The sequence below is a fragment of the Macaca nemestrina genome, chromosome 15 (assembly GCF_043159975.1).
Source record: "Macaca nemestrina isolate mMacNem1 chromosome 15, mMacNem.hap1, whole genome shotgun sequence".
Classification (NCBI taxonomy): Eukaryota; Metazoa; Chordata; class Mammalia; order Primates; family Cercopithecidae; genus Macaca; species Macaca nemestrina.
The window spans coordinates 29,649,730-29,664,530 of NC_092139.1; the positions used below are offsets into that span (position 1 = coordinate 29,649,730).

The following is a 14,801-nucleotide window of genomic DNA, read 5'->3' on the forward strand; positions in this document are numbered from 1 at the left end:
AGAGGAGTAAGCAATATTATCTGCTGGCTTAAAAGCAACAATATTTCTATAAGGTTTCAATCAAGTGATCCCCTAGTGTTCAGTGAAAGGATAATTAGGCACAATTTATTGAGAGAAGCAGTGGATATAATTTGTCTTTCAGAAAGTTTTCGACAATGTATTAGACATTTAAAATGGAGTCACTGTCAAATTAAGGGTGATGTTTTTGTCACTTAGAAAACAATAGATAGATATAAATGGTCACTTCCATGAATGAAAGGGGATTAAGAGTGCAGGGGGCCCCAAGAGACCTTGCTGGGACCTGTCACACTTAAATTTTTTATAAGTGATCCAGAAGAAGTAGAACAAAGTGAAAATTTCAGGACTTCAGATCATATTAAGCCCTTTCAGACAGGGAAATGCTATGCCAAAAGAGAAGGAAGGAGGAAGGGGTGGAGGAAGGGGGAGGGGGGGAGGGAGGGAGAGAGAGAGAGAGAGAGAGAGAGAGAGCGAGCGAGCAAATGCTTGAAGGAAGTTACTACGTGCAATGCAAGATGGCAGACAAATGTCAATGTGGAGAAATGTAATGCACTCCGATAAAAATAATCCACACACAGGGTGTTGTGTTCCAGGCTATCAGTTTTGACCCAGGAAAAGGCTTTGGGATCTATTATAGATTGTTCCCTAAAGGCAGTGGCCTAGTGTGTTGAGGTCAGGACAGCTGACAGAGGGAAGGGGGATGCAGGTTGGGACCTGGAGACCAAAGAAGAAACCAACCTTCCTTTATGCAAAACCATAGGGTCCTGTATCTGGAGACAATGGTCAAGTTGACTTCTATTGAAAATTAGGGTCAAAAGATTTCTAGAAAAGAACAACTAAAATGATCCAGAGAATGAGTGTGGCTATTCTAGGGGTCTCGTGTCTTAGGGGGAAACTTAAGTTTAAAAAGACAAAGGCTAAGAGAGGTGGAATAATCAAAGCCTGTACAACTGATAAGGGTAAGGACTAGCTTCCTCTTAATACTTGAAATATCGTAGGAATAAAAAAGTTTCGGAGTTGAGATCGTCTAGCTCTCTCTCCTTATGTTAGACATGGTGAAATTCAAGCCTAGAAAGGGCAAGGAAATGGTTCAAGGTCACACAAACCAATGGGGGTGAAGGTCAGATCAGAGCCCAGGCCTCCTTAATCCCAGGCCAGGGTCTTTCCACCTCATCCCGAGCACTCAGGCAGTCTAAAGGAATCTTTTTCTAGGGTATAAACTTAGGATATGCACTACTTTGACATGTGATAAAACACATGCAAAAACACAAAGAGGCTAGGGAAAGTTTCCACAAAAAGTCAACCAGCAATTATAAAATCTTTGCAGGACAACTGCCAACTGGCACTAAAGGTTCTTTTACACACCGTATCTTTTTTGTTGTTTTGTGGAACCTGTAACCCTTTGAGAGACTGAAGAAATCTAGGGATCCTCGCCTAGAAGTAAACACATTTGCACTTACGAACACAAACTTGTACCCAATTTCAGTGCACGTATGACCTCCTGAGCTCCATGCCCAATTAAGAATCTCTCTTGAGGCAGATTCTTTTAAACAGACTGCCTGCTTCAACAAATACACTCCATCTCTTAGGATGGCTGAGGCTATCACTCTGATTTTCCTCAGCAAAATACCACTGTCCCAACATCATTCATTATAATTGCATACCTCTAGGTTGGAAGATACTCGAGAAATTACCTAGTCCAACTGCACCCCCCATGAGATATAGGATAAGGTCATGAGTAAATAAGGGGAGACTAGAGTCAGCCTGCCTAGGTTAGAATTCTAACTCCATCACTCACTAGCTGTGTCACCTTGGGCAAGTTACTTAACCTCTTTGAGTCTGTATCCCCATCTGTAAAATGGGGATAAAAATTGCAACTATTTCATAGAGTAGTTATGAGGATTGAATTGGATAATTCGTATAAAACATAGCACCAGGCCTGGCACATAGTGAGTGTTCAGTAAATGCTAGCTGGCATTATTGTGATGATGCATGCATCCATGCAAGCACTATGCATGCCTCCATCCAATCCCCTCCGAGAGCTTTTACTTGCACATGCCAGTGATGTGCAGCTCGCCGCCTCCTAAGCTGGTTGAGCAGCTCCAATTGTTACAAACTTCTTCCTATATCGAGCCCAAATTTGTCTTCTTGCAACCCCCACTCCCGCTGGCCCTAGTTCTGCCCTGTGGGGCCAAGCGAGAACAAGTCTATCCTACCTCCACCTGACAGCCCTTCAGCTACGAAGACAGTGATCGAGTCCTTCCTCCGCCCTCCCCCCTCCCCCTTCTCCAGCTTGAACATCCTCGGTTTCTTCTCCCAACCCACAACAGACTGGCTGCGCTTACTATTTACTCCGAGGCGTTGTACGGTTCCCTTCACACATAGTCATGCAGGCCACACACCCCACAGCCAACACAAGCGCGACCCTCGAGCTCGGCCCCCGCCCGCTGCCCCTGTCCGCGGTGCTGAAGCAGCTCCCGGCCTCGGCGGCCCTTGGCGGCGCGGCCCTCCCCAGCCCCCGCCCTGGGCCGCACCGGCCCGGACCCCAGGCTCGGACCCCCGGCGCGCCGCCTCCGCGAACCCGGCAGCAGGCGCGGCCCGGCCAAGGCCCGGCCCCGGTGCCGCCCCCCGCCCTGCCCGGAGGCCCCGAGCCCGCTCCCCGGCCCCGCGCGCCAGCCCCACCTGCCCGGCGAAGGGCGCCTCCGCCTCGGCCGCCCGCGCCACCGCCACCGCCACCGCCACCGCCGCCCGGTCCCCGGTCCCCGCCGCCGCCGCCGCCCGCGCGGCGACCGGGAGGCAGCAGAGCGCGGGCAGCAGCAGCAGCAGCAGCAGCCGCCCGGGGACCCGCCAGCGGCTCCAGCGCGGGGCCCGGCCCCGCGGCGGCGGCGGCCCCGGCGCGGCGCGGCCGCCCCGGCTCCTCGGCATCCCGGCGGCGGGGCCCGGCCGCCCGGCTGCGATGGCGGCGGCGGCGGCGGCTCCGGCCGGGTCCTCCCGCTGCAGCCGCTGCGGAGCCGCCGAGTCACGGCGCCGCGGACACGCGCCCGGCCCGCCTGCCTTCGCCGCCGCCGCCGCCGCCGCCTCGGCCGCCAGCGCGCCCCCGCCTCCGCGCGCCCCGCCCCGGTGGGGGGCGGCCGGGGGCGCGGGGGCAGCACCCGGGCGGGACCTGCGAGGGAAGGGGCTCCCGGCCAGCCGTAAGGCAGGGGCCGCGGAGCGGCGCTGCGGAGGGGTCGCAGAGGCTAAAAGAACAGCTCTAGAGGCAGGGTCCGAAGGGGTGGAACTGGAGGTCGGGGTCTGGGGGGCAGCCCTGAGCGGGAGGGGGAAGAAGCTAAATCAGTATTCCTGGAGGCAGAACCACTGGATGGCCCTGGGGGAGCATATCCGGGGTTGGGGGTCCGGAACGCTGGGGAGAGGGTCCTGGGGAGTGGCATTGGAGGAGAGGGGGTCTGAGAGGCAGCCTAGGGGAGGAGACTGAGGAGCGGCCCTAGGGTAAAGGCGGGGTTGGAGAGCAGGCTAAAGAAATAGCCCTGGGTCTGAGATTGTGAATCCGGAGAGGGAGCTCTGAGCGGCTCTCCTGGGCCGGGGTGGTGGGGGAAAGGGCTAGAGAAGACCTGAGGAGCGTTTAAGAGGGGGCATTCCTGGGAGACATTAGGTGAAGTTGAGGTGAAGCTCAGTCCCTCACCCCCTAGAGGAAAAGAGCTCATCCAGCTAGGAAGATCATCTTTCATCCAAAACAATCCATATTTATCAAGCGCTTTCTATTTGTAGGGCTCTGGGCTACTTGGGATACTGAAAGAAAAAAAAAAACAAAACAAAACAAAAAAGAGAAGGCCGATTTCCTGAAGTGCAGAGGTTTACAGCTTGATGAGAAAACATAAACGCAAAGAAAAACAGGATGGCAAACACCACGTGTCAACAAGGACACAGGCGGCTGCTCCAGGGGTCAAGGGAGACCTGATGAGGAGCTGGGGAAGTTAGGAAAAGGTGTAATGGAGGAGGGTGGGACTCTAGCTAGGACCTGAAGGAAAGGCTGGATTTAAACAAGGGGAGGGGAGAAGAGAGAGCATTTCAGGGAGGAAGTTGAGGGTGTACAAGATGTGCCTGAGGCGGCAGATAAGTTTCTCTGGAGCACAGGGTTCCTATAGGAAAGTGTTGGGAAGTGAGGGAAATAGTACAAGACAGTGAATGCTGGGATAATAAAATTGGGTTGTGTTCTGAAGGAAAATGGGGAGAGTGTCATTAAAGGTTGTGTGTGTATGTGTGCGTGTTTGTATGTGTGTGTTTAAGCAGGATGATGTGTGAAAAATAGTATTTTATGATTACCTGGTAATTTGGAGATGCAAAAAGGGGCACAGGCTTTAGTGTCAGACCTATGTTCATATCTTAGCTCTGTTCCATTTTTATAAAATGATGCTAGTATTACTGTATAAGATTGTTTTCAGCATGAGGTCCTTGACACTTAATAGATATTCCATGTTAGTTCCCCTCCCAGTGGAGAGAATAATGACCAGAGGAGGCAGAGAGATTGGTTAGGAGACTAGTATAATAGTCTAGGTAGAAGGAAATAAGGATAACAATAATAATTAACATTTATTGAGTGCCTAATACATACCAGTTACTGGGCTAAGCACTTTCCTGCACGATATCTCGTTTAATCTTTATAGATAAACCCTATGAAATAGATGCTATCATCACCCCTAATTTAGGATAAGGAAGTAGAAGGCTCTGAATAAGTTTGCAAACTTGCGTGATTCATAAGTGATAGAGCTGGATGGATTCAGAACCCATTTTTTTCTAGGATGGGGGTGGGAAAAGAGATAGATTTAAGAGACAGTGGGCATACAAGAAGGGGGAAAGGAGTTTAGAGTGATGGCAAATCGAGAAAGATGGATGGTATCATCTTCACAGAAATGGAGTCATCATGTGGAAGAACTGGCTTGAAGGAGGTGACAAGGAGCTCGGTTTTAGACTTGGTAAAACTGGGGTGACCACAAGATCTGTGAGATGGGCATGGGAATGAGTTCTCGAAGAGGGTGGAGAATGGATATTTTGGACACCTTCAGGTAAATATGGTAGTTGAAGCTAAAAGCAAAGAGTTGAAGAGAGCAAAAGGCCAAGGGATCCATCCTGAGACATACATATTCAGAGCCTGAGAATGTATGTATGTATTTTGGCTTGAGAATGTCAAGCCAAAAGTGAATCTAAAGATTGTCCAAAAAGACTAAAGAATTGGCCGGGCGCGGTGGCTCAAGCCTGTAATCCCAGCACTTTGGGAGGCCGAGATGGGCGGATCACGAGGTCAGGAGATCGAGACCATGCTGGCTAACACGGTGAAACCCCGTCTCTACTAAAAAATACAAAAAATTAGCCGGGCGAGGTGGCGGGCGCCTATAGTCCCAGCTACTCGGGAGGCTGAGGCAGGAGAATGGCGTAAACCCAGGAGGCGGAGCTTGCAGTGAGCTGAGATCCAGCCACTGCACTCCAGCCTGGGCGACAGAGCGAAACTCCGTCTCAAAAAAAAAAAAAAAAAAAAAAAGACTAAAGAATCAGGATTATGGAGTATCACCAGAAAGAAGAGGAGAGGTTCAAAGAAAAGGAAGGAGTTGTTTGGGCGTGGTGACTCACACTTGTAATCTTAGCATTTTGGGAGGCCAAAGCAGGCAGATTACATGAGTCCTGGAGTTTGAGACCAGCCTGGCCAACATGGTGAAACCCTGTCTCTACAAAAAAATACAAAAATTAGCCAGGCATAGTGGTGCACACCTGTAATCCCAGCTACTCGGGAGGCTGAGGCTGAGAATCACTTGAACTTGGGAGGCAGAGGTTGCAGAGAGCTGAGATTGCGCCACTGCACTCCAGCTCAGTGACAGAGTGAAACTCTGTCTCAAAAAAAAAAGAGAGAAAGAGAGAAGGAGTTGACAGTTGACAGTCTCAGAAGAGTCTGAAGACGGTATTAACATGAGTTGGACACCTCATAGTCCTGGTAGGGAGATGATAGAGATAAATCATTGTGGTTACATGATGAGTTACGACACGGATGAGAACAAAGTGTTGTGAAAACATTGAGGAAAGAGCAATGAACTGCCCCAAGTTGGAAGATTTGGGAGGGGATATATTCCAGAAGGAGGAGATCGTATATTCAAGAAATGAAAGGAGGCCGGGCGCAGTGGCTCAAGCCTGTAATCCCAGCACTTTGGGAGGCCGAGACGGGTGGATCACGAGGTCAGGAGATCGAGACCATCCTGGCTAACACGGTGAAACCCCGTCTCTACTAAAAAATACAAAAAACTAGCCGGGCGAGGTGGCAGGCGCCTGTAGTCCCAGCTACACGGGAGGCTGAGGCAGGAGAATGGCGTAAACCCGGGATGCGGAGCTTGCAGTGAGCTGAGATCCGGCCACTGCACTCCAGCCTGGGTGACAGAGCGAGACTCCATCTCAAAAAAAAAAAAAAAAAAAAAAAATGAAAGGGAACAGACTGGATTGAGCTCTGTCTTATTCTTCTCCTTTCCTCTAATACCAAATGCTCATGGAACTGCCAGTGATGATATAGCACTGTGGTGGTCCACCTTGACCAGCTCCCAAGGACGGTGCATGTGAATGACAGTAGGTATTGATGATAAGGAAAGAAGAGGCTGATAGAAGTAAATGGTTGCTTATAAAAAGAATCCCTAAGGTAGTCCTTAGTAAGAGGACAGTCCGGAGACCGCTGTGAAATCAGTTCAAGAGGAGGCTTAGAAGGTTTCAGAGCAACACCCCAAGATAGAATCACTGGAACTCTGACTTCTCAGCCTCCAGTCACCATGACGAGCATGGGATAAAATGGAAACAGCACTTGACTTAGCGTCGGATACCTGATTCAAGCACTGGCTCTGTCACTGACTTTCGGTGTGCCTTTGAGCAAGTCACTTCATTTCTTTGGGCCTTAGTTTCCTCATAAAATGAAATGAATGACCTCTGTCTTCTCCACTTCGTGGGAAAGACCACATGAGGGGTTGGGATTCACTTAATGAACTATATGGTAAACTGACCAGCTGTTAGGAAAAACTTTGACATTGATAATCTTAAGAAATATTATGTTGGGGCTGGCGCAGTGGCTCAAACCTGTAATCCCAGCACTTTGGGAGGCTGAGGCAGGTGGATCACCTGAGGTCTGGAGTTCGAGACCAGCCTGGCCAACATGGTGAAACCCCATCCCTACTAAAAATACAAAAATTAGCTGGGTGTGGTGGTGCACACCTGTAATCCCAGCTACTTGGGAGGCTGAGGCAGGAGAATTGCTTGAACCTGGGAGGTAGAGGTTGCAGTGAACCAAGACTCTGCTACTGCACCCTGGCCTGAGTGACAACAGACTCCGTTTCAAAACAAAAAAAAAGAAAAGAAAAGAATTATGATATTGACTGGGCACAGTTGTTCACACCTGTAATCCTACCACTTTGGGAGGCCAAGGAGGATGGATCACTTGAGCCCGGGAGTTCAAGACCAGCCTGGGCAACATGGTGAAACTCTGTCTTTACAAAAAATAAAAAAAAAATTTAACTGGGAGTGGTGGCACGCGCCTATAGTCCCAGCTACTGGGGAGGCTGAGGAGAGAGGATCACTTGAGACCAGGAGGCAGAGATTACAGTGAGCTGTGATTATGCCACTGCACTCCAGTCTGGGCAACACAGCTAGACCCTATCTCAAGAAAAGAAAAAAAGAAATGTTATATCAGTGCCTGAGCTCACTGTAGGGAAACTGGGTCCCCTCTTCCCTTCATCTCCTTTCTTATTTATTTATTTATTTATTTATTTATTTATTTATTTATTTTGAGATGGAGTTTCGCTCTTTTGCCCAGGCTGGAGTGAAGTGGCACGATCTTGGCTCACTGCAACCTCTCCTGGGTTCAAGTGGTTCTCCTGCCTCGGCCTCCTGAGCAGCTGGGATTATAGGCGCCCGCCACCACGCCTGGCTAATTTTTGTATTTTTAGTAGAGATGAGGTTTCGCCATGTTGGCCAGGCTGGGCTTGAACTCCTGACATCAGGTGATCCACCTGCCTTGGCCTCCCAAAGTGCTAGAAAGAACTACAGGCGTGAGCCACTGCACCCGGCCTCATATTTCTTTATTCAACAAATATTTATTAAATATCTTTTTGGTGCTAGATACTGTGAGTGGGGCTAGGGATGTAAAGAAGATCAAGTTATAGTTGCCTTCTTTAGGAAGACAGTCGGTTGGGGAGATAGACAATTATACAGATAACAACAGGATAACATAATATGTGCTATAAAAGAAAAATGGGGCCGGGCGCGGTGGCTCACGCCTGTAATCCCAACACTTTGGGAGGCCGAGGCGGGCGGATCACGAGGTCAGGAGATGGAGACCATCCTGGCGAACACGGTGAAACCCCGTCTCTGCTAAAAATTAGCCGGGCGTGGTGGCAGGCGCCTGTAGTCCCAGCTTCTAGGGAGGCTGAGCAGGAGAATGGTGTGAACCCCGGAAGCGGCGGAGCTTGCAGTGAGCAGAGATCGCGCCACTGCACTCCAGCCTGGGCGACAGAGCAAGACTCCGTCTCAAAAAAAAAAAAAAAAAAATTAAATTAAAAAAAAAAAAGAAAAGTGGGAGTAGAGAGGAGGGAACAACTAACTGTCTAGAGATGGCAGGTGAGACAGACCTTGAGTGACCAGCAGGAGTTTGCTATGTAGAATGGGAGGGAAACCTATGTACAAAGATAACAGATACATATGGAGACAAAAACTATTTACATAGTAATACGAGGACATTATTTTCTTTTTAAACTCTCATTTTCTCATGAGAGTACTGGGTAGTTTTCTAGGGCTTCATGGTGCATTATAACAGATTGAATGAGAAGTAAATAGGATAATAGAATTATCTTCTATTAAACCAGACATAAAACAGATTTTCAAAAATGTAAAACAGTAGCATTCCTCTCACTATTTTTTTTGTTTTGTTTTGTTTTGTTTTGGAGCAAAACAGCTAAATTTTTTTTTTTAAATAAAAATGTTATGTTAACATGTTTATTATTGTTATTTTAAATGAATTAATATGTAAATATTTAACAATTTCTCAGTTTTGACCCCTAGTGTGATAATTATCAATGGATATAATCCACATAAACAAAAGTTATTTGGAGTCCTGAATTTTCAAAAGTTATCTGGAGTCCTGAATTTTTTTTTTTTTTTTTGAGACAGAGTCTCGCACTGTTTCCCGGGCTGGAGTGCAGTGGCGAAATGCCGCCTCACTGCAACCTCTGCCTCCCAGGTTCAAGCGATTCTCCTGCCTCAGCCTCCCAAGTAACCGGGATTACAGGCATGAGCTACCGAGCCCAGCCTGCATTTTTTTTTTTTTTTTTTTTTTTTTTGAGACAGGGTCTCACCCTGTCGCCCAGGCTAGAGTGCAGTGGCACAATCATAGCTCACTGCAACCTCAAACTCCTGAGCTCAGGACTTGAAATCTGAATGGTGTGTGTGTGTGTGTGTGTGTGTGTGTGTGTGTGTGTGTGTGTGAGAGAGAGAGAGAGAGAGAGAGAGAGAGAAAATTTTTTGGATGGAGTGGCCAGGAAAGTCCTCAGTAAAATGAATTTTTTGTAAAGATCTGAAGGAACAAGGGAGTGAACCATGTAGATATCTGAAAGAAATGAATCCAGGCAGATGGAACAGCAAGTGCAAAAGTTTTGAGGCAAGAACGTGACTGGCAGGTTTGAGGAACAGGGTGAGAATCAGTGTGATTGGAGTGGAAGAGAGTGAGAGTATCAGGAGATGAGGGTTATGGAGGGAAGGGTGGTCTACATGAGATAAAAAACTGATTGGACTAAGCATGGTGGCTCATGCCTATAATCCCAGCACTTTGGGAGGCTGAGATAGGAGAGTCTCTTGATACTCTCACCTGGTCATCATCTATCATCTCCTGATACTCTCACGCATCACTTGAGGCGAGGAGTTTAAGACACCATCTCTACCAAAAACAAACAAACAAAAATAGCCAGGAATGGTGGGGTACACCTGTAGTCCTAGCTACTTGGGAGGCTGAGGTGGGAGGATTGCTTGAGCACGGGACTTTGAGAATGTAGTCAACTATGTGATCATCATTGCATTGCACTCCAGCCTGAGCAAGAGTAAGACCCTGTCTCTGAACAAACAAAAACTGATGAGAGGTTCTGAGAATGGAAGAGACATCTTCTGGCTTATGTTTTAACAGGGTTGCTGGGGTGAGAAAAGGTTTAAAGACCACACCAGAAAGGCCAGCTGGGAAGCTATTGCAATAACCCAAGTACAAGATGATGGCAACTCAGACCTGGGTCCAAGTGGAGATACAGAGATGTAGTTGGATTCTCATAAATTTTGATTTTTAATTTTTTGTTTTTTGTATTTTGTATTTTTTCCCCTTTATGCTTTTTTTGTGGATTTTTTGGGAATCACAGATTTTGAAAGTAGAGTTGGCGGAATTTGTCAATGGATTGGATATGAGGTATGAGACAAAGCGGAGAGTCGCATTACCAATTACCAAACTTTTTGACCTGAGCAACTAGAAGAATGGAGTTGCCATTATTTGACACAAAGAAGACTGCAGGAGGGACAGGTCTGAGTAGAAATATGAAGAGCTCACCCAAGTAGATGTGGCAAGTAGGCTATTTTGATATTTGGACTTGAGTTCAGGAAAAAAGTTGAGAGTGAAGTAGGACTTTGGAGGTTTTCAGAATCAATATAATAGGTAAAACCCAAGGGACTGAAGAAATTACTTAGGAAATGAGTGTAGACAGAAAAGCAAAGAGTTCCAGTGACTGGATCCTGGGGCAACTCTAATACTTAGAGGCTGGGAAAATGAAGAGTAATCAGCCAAAGACACTGAGAAGGAGGAGCCAAAAAGAAGAAAACCAGGGAAGTGAGAACTACCGGAAGCCAAGTGAATAAAATGTTTTAAGGAAGAGAGAGTAATCAACTGTGTCACACAGATCAAATAATATGAAGATGAATAGATGCTAATTAGATTCACCAATGTGGAGGTTGTTGGTGATCTTGAGATGTTTTGGTGGAGTGTAGGGGACAAAAATCTGATTGGAGTAGGTTCAAGAGGAATTGAAAATGTTGAGTATACAGGATATATCTTTTTCAAGGAGTTTTATTACAAAGAAGAAGGAGAAAATGTGGCAGCTGTAGGTGGTAGTGGAGTCAAAACAGACTTTTTGTTTGTTTTTAAGATGGGAAACATAACATTTATATGTTGATTGAGACTGATCGAGGAGAGAGGGGAAAATTGATGATGCAGGAGAGAGAGAACTGCTGAAGCCATGCCCTTGAGTAAGCATGTATACAAGTGGGGAGGTTGGCTATGAGTTAGGATAATTCCTCCATAATAAGAGGAAAGAAGAGGACTTTTAGTAGTACAAATCTGGTACCAGTGTGGAGAAGAGCTTAAAGGGAGAACTTGCATTTGTTGGTTACTTACTTTTTGTCTAGCATTATGCTAGATGCTTTCCTCACAAGAGTTCTTTTTTATTTTTACTTTTACTTTTGTTTTTTTCCAATCATATTCTTTCTAATTATTTTAATTATTTTAGAGACAGGATCTCACTCTGTCACCCAGGCTGGAGTGCAGTGGTGTGATCATAGTTCATTGCAATCTCAAACTCCTGGGCTCAAGCAATCCTCCCACCTCAGTCTCCTAAGTAGCTATGACTAAGGTACATGCCATCATGCCTGACTAATTTTAATTTTTTTTGGTAAAGATGGGGGTCTCACTATGTTGGCCACCCATGGCCAACATAACAGCCATGTAAGAGTCACCATGCCTGACTACAACAGTTCTCAATATATGAGGAAAATGAGTTATGAGGCTGTTGTAATGAGGCAAGAAAAGTTAAGAACTGAACTAAAGCTGCTGAAGATCCAAGATACTGTGCTCTTTATGCTCTGCAAAACTCCCCCCACCCTTGCCCCCACCCACACCAAATTGCATTGGCCTCTCACTGCAGATGTCACAATGCCTTACATTTGGATAGAAAGAAATGGACACATTGGCTCAACCATAGGGTAGAGCTGCTTGTTTCTTATAAAGGAAAGAAATATTTGAGTGGTCATAAGAATCTGCAGTACTGGCCAGCTCTTGGGGGAGGGCCCTCGCCCTGAAGCCAGGCAAATATACCCAAAAGATGAAGACCTAAAAAGAAAATACAGGAACAAAGAAGAGTGACATTCTTTATTTTTTATTTTACTTAATTAATTTATTTATTTGAGACAGAGTTTCGCTCTTGTTGCCCAGGCTGGAGTGCAATGGTGCGATCTCGGCTCACGCAACCCCTGCCTGCCGGCTTCAAGTGATTCTCCTGCCCCAGCCTTCCGAGTAGCTAGGATTACAGGCATGTGCCACCACACCTGGCTAATTTTGTATTGTTAGTAGAGACGGGGTTTCTCCATGTTGGTCATGCTGGTCTCGAACTCCCGACCTCAGGTGATCCTCCTGCCTTGGCCTCCCAAAGTGCTGGGATTACAGGAGTGAGCCACTGCGCCCGGCCAGAGTGACATTCTTAGTAGAGATCTGAAAAGAAATATAAATGAGAGGGTGGCTGGAGAGCACAGTCCAGCTTAGGAAGTCTCCTTGACCTCTCTCCTCCTTCCTCTGAATTTCTATTGCAGCAGCTAACGGTCAATGAAAAGCAATTTACCTGCATCAGATCACTTAATCCCCACCACTGTCCTGTGAAGTGGATTCTAAGGAAAGGGTGAGAGAAGTGATTTACCCCACGACACACCTAGAAAACAGCAAAACCAGGAGTAGAACCCAAGTATCTGACACTAAATTCATGTCCTTAACCCTTGGTGCCTTTGTTCATTCATTCATTACCTCAAAAATTCTGTAAACATTACTCAGAAGCCACTCTGTGGAAGGTACTGGGGCAAGTGAGACAGTCTTCAGGTTAAAACAAAACAAAACAAAACAAAAAAAACTAAGACTTGCACACATAAAAGACATGACAAATAACCACAAAACATTACACCATTCTATAGGATTTCAGAGGGGAGTGAGGTCACTTTGGTTGGGGACATCAGGGAGATCAAGGAAGGTTTCCAAAAGGAAGTAGCATTTGAGATGAGCCTATATAAACTGGTAATATTTTAAAAGCTAATAGTTTTATATGCAATATACACGGAACATTACCACACACGTGTTCAAAAGTTATAAGCAGTGGAAGACTGTGTGAAGTTTTAATTGGCAGAAAATGGGGGGTAAAAGGCCGGGCGCTGTGGCTCACGCCTGTAATCCCAGCACATTTGGGAGGCGAGGCAGGCGGATCACTTGAGGCCAGCAGTTTGAGACCAGCCTGACCAACGTGGGTGAAACCCTGTTTCTACTAAAAACACAAAAAAATTAGCCTGGCTTAGTGGCATGTCCCTGTAATCCCAGCTACTCGGGAGGCCGAGGCAGGAGAATGTCTTGAACACGGGAGACAGAGGTTGCAGTGAACTGAGATGGTGCCACTGCACTCCAGCCTGGGCTACAGAGTGAGACTCCATCTCAAAAAAAAAAAAAAAGAAAGAAAGAAAAAAGAAAATGGGAGGTAAAGGCCTAAAAATGGGAGGTAAAGGCCTGAAGGAAGGAAAAGGTCTGATTGTTCAGGATCTAGAGAAGGCCCCAGTCCAATCCCCCAACTCAGTCTCAATGTCCAGCCCCAAACGACTTGGGAGTATTTCTCACTTAGGTTTCTCCCTTAAAAGCGTATTCAAAACAGTGCATACAATGGGACACTATGCAGCTTTTTTTTTTTTTTTTTTTGAGATGGAGTCTCCCTCTGTTCCCCAGGCTGGCGTGCAGTGGCCAGATCTCGGTTCACTGCAAGCTCTGCCTCCCGGATTCATGCCATTCTCCTGCCTCAGCCTCCCAAGTAGCTGGGACTACAGGCACCCACTACCACGCCTGGCTAATTTTTTTGTGTTTTTTTTTAGTAGAGATGGGGTTTCACTGTGTTAGCCAGGATGGTCTCAATCTCCTGATCTCGTGATCTGTCCACCTCAGCCTCCCAGGGTGTTGGGATTACAGGCGTGAGCCACCGTGCCCGGCCCAATGCAGCCATTTTTTAAGATGAGGAAGTACTTATGAATTTATGAATAATTAGGTCATTATTTCCAAAATGTAATGTTAAGTGGTTAAAAAAAGGCAAGGTGCAGAATCCTGGATATGGTAGGCTACTATTTGTGTAATAATCGGAAAAAAGAATACGTGTGTGTGCTTGCACTTGCTCCTTTACACATAAAATAGGGACAGATACCCAAGGAACTGGTAATAGTGCTTACTTCCTGGAGGGAAGCTTAAGTGGTTTGAGGACAGAGGGTTTTTTTTTTTTTTTTTTTTTTTGAGATGGAGTCATGCTGTATCACCCAGGCTGGAGTGCAGTGGCACAATCTCAGCTCACTGCAACCTCTGCCTCCCGGGTTCAAGTGATTCTCTTGTCTCAGCCTCCCAAGTAGCTAGGACTACAGGCCAACATCACAAAGCCCAGCTATTTTTTGTATTTTTAGTAGAGACACGGTTTCACCATGTCGGGCAGGCTGGTCTTGAACTCTTGGCCTCATGTGATCCACCTGCCTCGGCCTCCCAAAGGTGCTAGGATTACAGGTGGGAGCCACCGTGCCTGGCTGGAAGGATATTTTTCTCACTGTATACCTTTTTGTATCTTTTGACTTTTTAATCATGTGGATATATTATCTCTTCAAAAAATAAGTACAAGCTGAGCTTTTTTTTCCCTTTAGTATTGTATGTTCTTCAAATGAACAAGCTGAGCTTCTAAAAAAATAAG

General features: G+C 46.7%; 2 protein-coding genes across 4 annotated transcripts in view; one reads left to right on the forward strand and one right to left on the reverse strand.

Annotated features, from left to right (window-relative positions):
* LOC105496258 (matrix metallopeptidase 24) overlaps positions 1-2,943 on the reverse strand; it is a 52,842-nt gene extending 49,899 nt beyond the window's left edge. The window contains exons 1-2 of the mRNA XM_071079470.1: positions 2,761-2,943; positions 2,701-2,724 (exon numbers count right to left, since the gene is read on the reverse strand). Coding sequence (XP_070935571.1) covers positions 2,701-2,724; positions 2,761-2,943 — 207 coding nt within the window. The remainder of the gene's footprint in view (positions 1-2,700; positions 2,725-2,760) is intronic.
* Positions 1-14,801, forward strand: part of LOC105496256 (MMP24 opposite strand) — a 134,878-nt gene that overhangs the window by 51,555 nt on the left and 68,522 nt on the right. The window lies entirely within an intron of this gene.